We start from the raw sequence: 3,420 nt of genomic DNA, 5'->3' as shown, positions 1-3,420 counted from the left end.
TCATTTTAACATCAAAAATCTGCATTTTTACAATTGTTAATTCATTCTTCTACATTGTAATTATATTTAAACCAGCCAAGGATCGCTATGTTACAGATATTTGCTGTTATTTTCACAGTTACTTCAATTTTTGTAGCACCCTTGCTAACGTTTTTTACCTTTTTTGTTTTTATGGGATCAGTTTTTTTTTTGTTTTTTTTTTTTACAGTGTATAATAGATCCCGTGATGTTCAAAGTTGGGACGACAACAACCAGAATCAGTCTTTAGATTGGGACACCTTGAGTGGATGTAAAACTGATGTGGTTGCAGTTTTTAACAGAACCCAAATGTGGGTTTTTTTAGACTTGTGTCTATCTGCTGTACTCACGAGGCTCAGAAATGACCTCTGTGTTCGTCAAGAGCCTGTAACTCTGAAAATGTTCATAGTATGAAGGTTAAACTTTGCATGGCTTCATTAAATATACTCAAGTTATTGCAGATTCATTCAAAAAAATCAGCTTCTGTGGGAACTTTTTGTTCACATCTGGCTGATTTTGGGAGTGAAAGAAGCTGTTTTCCTGTTTTCCGCCCAAGTGTTGCTCGGCATTTTAACGCCGGAGCTCAAACAGCGGGAAATAAACCCGCAGCCTGGAAAACAACAACACAACGGGGATGTTTTCGGACCATGACGAGGATTTTAAGGAGGAGGAGCGTTGACCTGTTCATGCTGGTACCCATGTGTGCACCGGTCCTCATCGATCAAATGTCATCTTTTACTCCCCGTTTGGCCTCCCTTGTCCTCCCGTTATTGATGTGACTGGTCGGCTCTGACATGAACTGAAGACATTTTTTTTTTCCTCGTATGTCTTTGGATGGTTTCTTCATTCATTACAATACAATACATTTTTTTTATTTCAAAGTTGTTCCAGAGAGGGGATGCACACTTTTTTTTTTTGCATCTTTAGAGCGATAAATGATGTTTTTTCCTCACATGATTTCACATGTGAAAGACTTTAGAAGCTTCCCTTCTTGTTATAACAAGAGCAGCACTTTATTTTCTGTCATCTTGACTAAGTTGTAATTTTCTTGAGGTATCTCCTTCATATTAATGATAATAATAATAATGATAATAATAGCTGTCGTGTTCAACAATACTTTACCTTCGCCGTGGAGCTCTTGAGAAGAAATGCGGCCCTGGAGGAGTCGGAGCAGAACTGGATTTACTCACCTTTGTTATCTTGCATCGTGCCTAGTTTCATGTAGCATCACATGTTCACACAGTAGAGATTTTGAGATGTAAAGTAAGTGTTTTGGATGTTCCCAGAGTCTTTGGTTGGCCACATACCTCAATAAAACATCTTTACGAAACACTCTCTGCTCATGTCGTGGATGCAGCACATTGTCTGGCTTTGGGTGGTCTTCTTTTTTTTTAATGCTTCTGACCCAGAGGCGTCGTGTTTTCTCCTGATATCTCACCTGCAGGGAATTTTTCTTCAGCTATAGCACAAACATGAACTTGGACTCAAGGATGAAGTGATTAGACGATGAGCTGCAATGTAACGGGAGAAATTNCAGGGTGTCCCCTGCCTTCACCCTGAGTCAGCTGGGATAGACTCCAGCCCCCCGTGACCCTAGTGAGGATTAAGCGGTGTATAGATGATAGATGGATGGATGGATAAATAAAGCCTACATTTATCCCCCAAAAAATGATATTAGGGCTGTCAAAATCAAAAGTGTATACTTCTCCTTTTTCAGACTTAATGTTATGATTTGATTATTCTTTTATGCTCTTTTTAAAATGATTTTCTTTTGTTTGAAGATTTTTTTCCCCTTTCATTTGCTCAAAATAAATTCAATTCATTCGTTCATTCCAAAGAAAATGAACGTGTTAATGTAAAGAGATGAATCTGTGGAGTTAACACATTACTTTTTAACACATTAATGCACGAACAACAAAGTTATTACTCATGAGGTATTGAAAATTCAAATTGGGGGTTCACGAACACAAACTTGTGTTATCTTTGGTGTCAAAAAGTTTGAGAACCTCTGTCATAAATAACAGCATGCAGAATAAGACAAGTGACATTTCAAATAAGGCTTAAGAACATTTATTCAAAGACAGGAATGTGTGACGAATCATAGTCTATTAAATATGTTTTAGTCATGACTGTATTTTTGCTCATTTAAATACAGTAGTTTGGTGTAATTTAACATTCTAATGTTGGAAAAGGATCAATTACAGTTTAGATGTGGATATTATTCCTAGTTTGGGCCTGGTTTTTTTTGGTTTAAGACGGACATGAATACTTTTTTCTGTGACTTTACTGGTTAGTATGTGTAATTTAACATAAATCCGTAAAACAACAGTAGATTGTTATAAACATTACAGCTGCTTAGTTTATTTTTTACTGTGTACCTGGTCAGATCATTCAAACTGGAGTTCCTACATCTGTGTTTTATGTTCAGTTTAAAGATGCTTCACACTGACTCTATCGTTTATAAAGTAGTCTGAAAACCTTTCATCCTTCAAAAAATGTCCAGAATAAATGCTAAAAAAAAATAATTTCAGTTTGTTTTTTTGGGAAAAATCAACTGTAAGTGATGTGACTAATGAGGCCTCGCATAAATTATGTTCAGTTTCTGGCATTGAACCGGCGACATTAACTGCTGGCAAAGACGTGGATATTAGTCATTTTATGCAAAACTGAAACTCCCTCCTTCAAGATGGGCCCATTTCTGACTGCAGAAATCATCTCTGACAGGTAGAAGTGCTCCTATAGCATACAGAGCAGCTCATTATTCTGTCTTTTTTCCAGATTTGTGTGGGGAAGCGGGAGGACGGCGAAGTGTTTCTGAAGCTGAGCAGCGGCAAGAAGAGAGGCCTGGTGCCGGCCGATTCCATAGAGGAGATCTGAGTCTTGTGTTCCGCCCCAGAGGATGCAACACATCTTCCAAAAAAAAAGAAAATTTGAAAAAAACCACCACCAAACTTCTCCCTCCCTGATGTGGAATCATACAAATGCACGGTTTCCAGTCGAATAGGTTGTTTCATTGAGTGTACAGTCTTGCTTTTTTAGGAAGAAACTGGTCCTCAGCGGTCCCAGTTTTGTGTTCGCAGACTCGGTAAATCAATGTTTTAGATAGACGAGAGGGTGGACTGACTTTCTCTTCTTCTTCAAAAAGAAAGACGTCCGCCAGCGTGGGGAGGAGGCCGAAATCCCGTCAGTGTCCTTCTCTCTCTCTCTTGTTTTCTACCCGCTCTGCTCACTTTCAGGGTCTCTGCCCGGAGGACTGATGTCAGCTTCGTGTAGATTCGCTGCACAACAAGAGGCACTTTGCCAAGAACAAGCACTGCCAGCTGAGGAGAGCTGCTGCCGTTCAGACCGACTGCAGAATCAGATGAAAGAGGAAAGAAAAAAGAAAAAAAAAAGCCCTCCAGC

The 3,420-nt window shown here is 39.0% G+C and overlaps 1 protein-coding gene across 1 annotated transcript in view; it reads left to right on the top strand.

The window, feature by feature from the left end:
- The window catches only part of LOC103373935 (SH3 and cysteine-rich domain-containing protein 2-like), a 49,556-nt gene extending 46,624 nt beyond the window's left edge, over positions 1-2,932 (top strand). The window contains exon 10 of the mRNA XM_008303946.1: positions 2,797-2,932. Within this exon, the coding sequence (XP_008302168.1) occupies positions 2,797-2,895 (99 nt within the window). The 3' untranslated portion in view covers positions 2,896-2,932. The remainder of the gene's footprint in view (positions 1-2,796) is intronic.
- Positions 2,933-3,420: the final 488 nt, after the last annotated feature.

This window comes from Stegastes partitus, unplaced genomic scaffold (genome assembly GCF_000690725.1).
Source record: "Stegastes partitus isolate 25-593 unplaced genomic scaffold, Stegastes_partitus-1.0.2 Scaffold2101, whole genome shotgun sequence".
NCBI classification, from domain to species: Eukaryota; Metazoa; Chordata; class Actinopteri; family Pomacentridae; genus Stegastes; species Stegastes partitus.
This window is presented reverse-complemented; position numbering and strand designations above follow the sequence as displayed.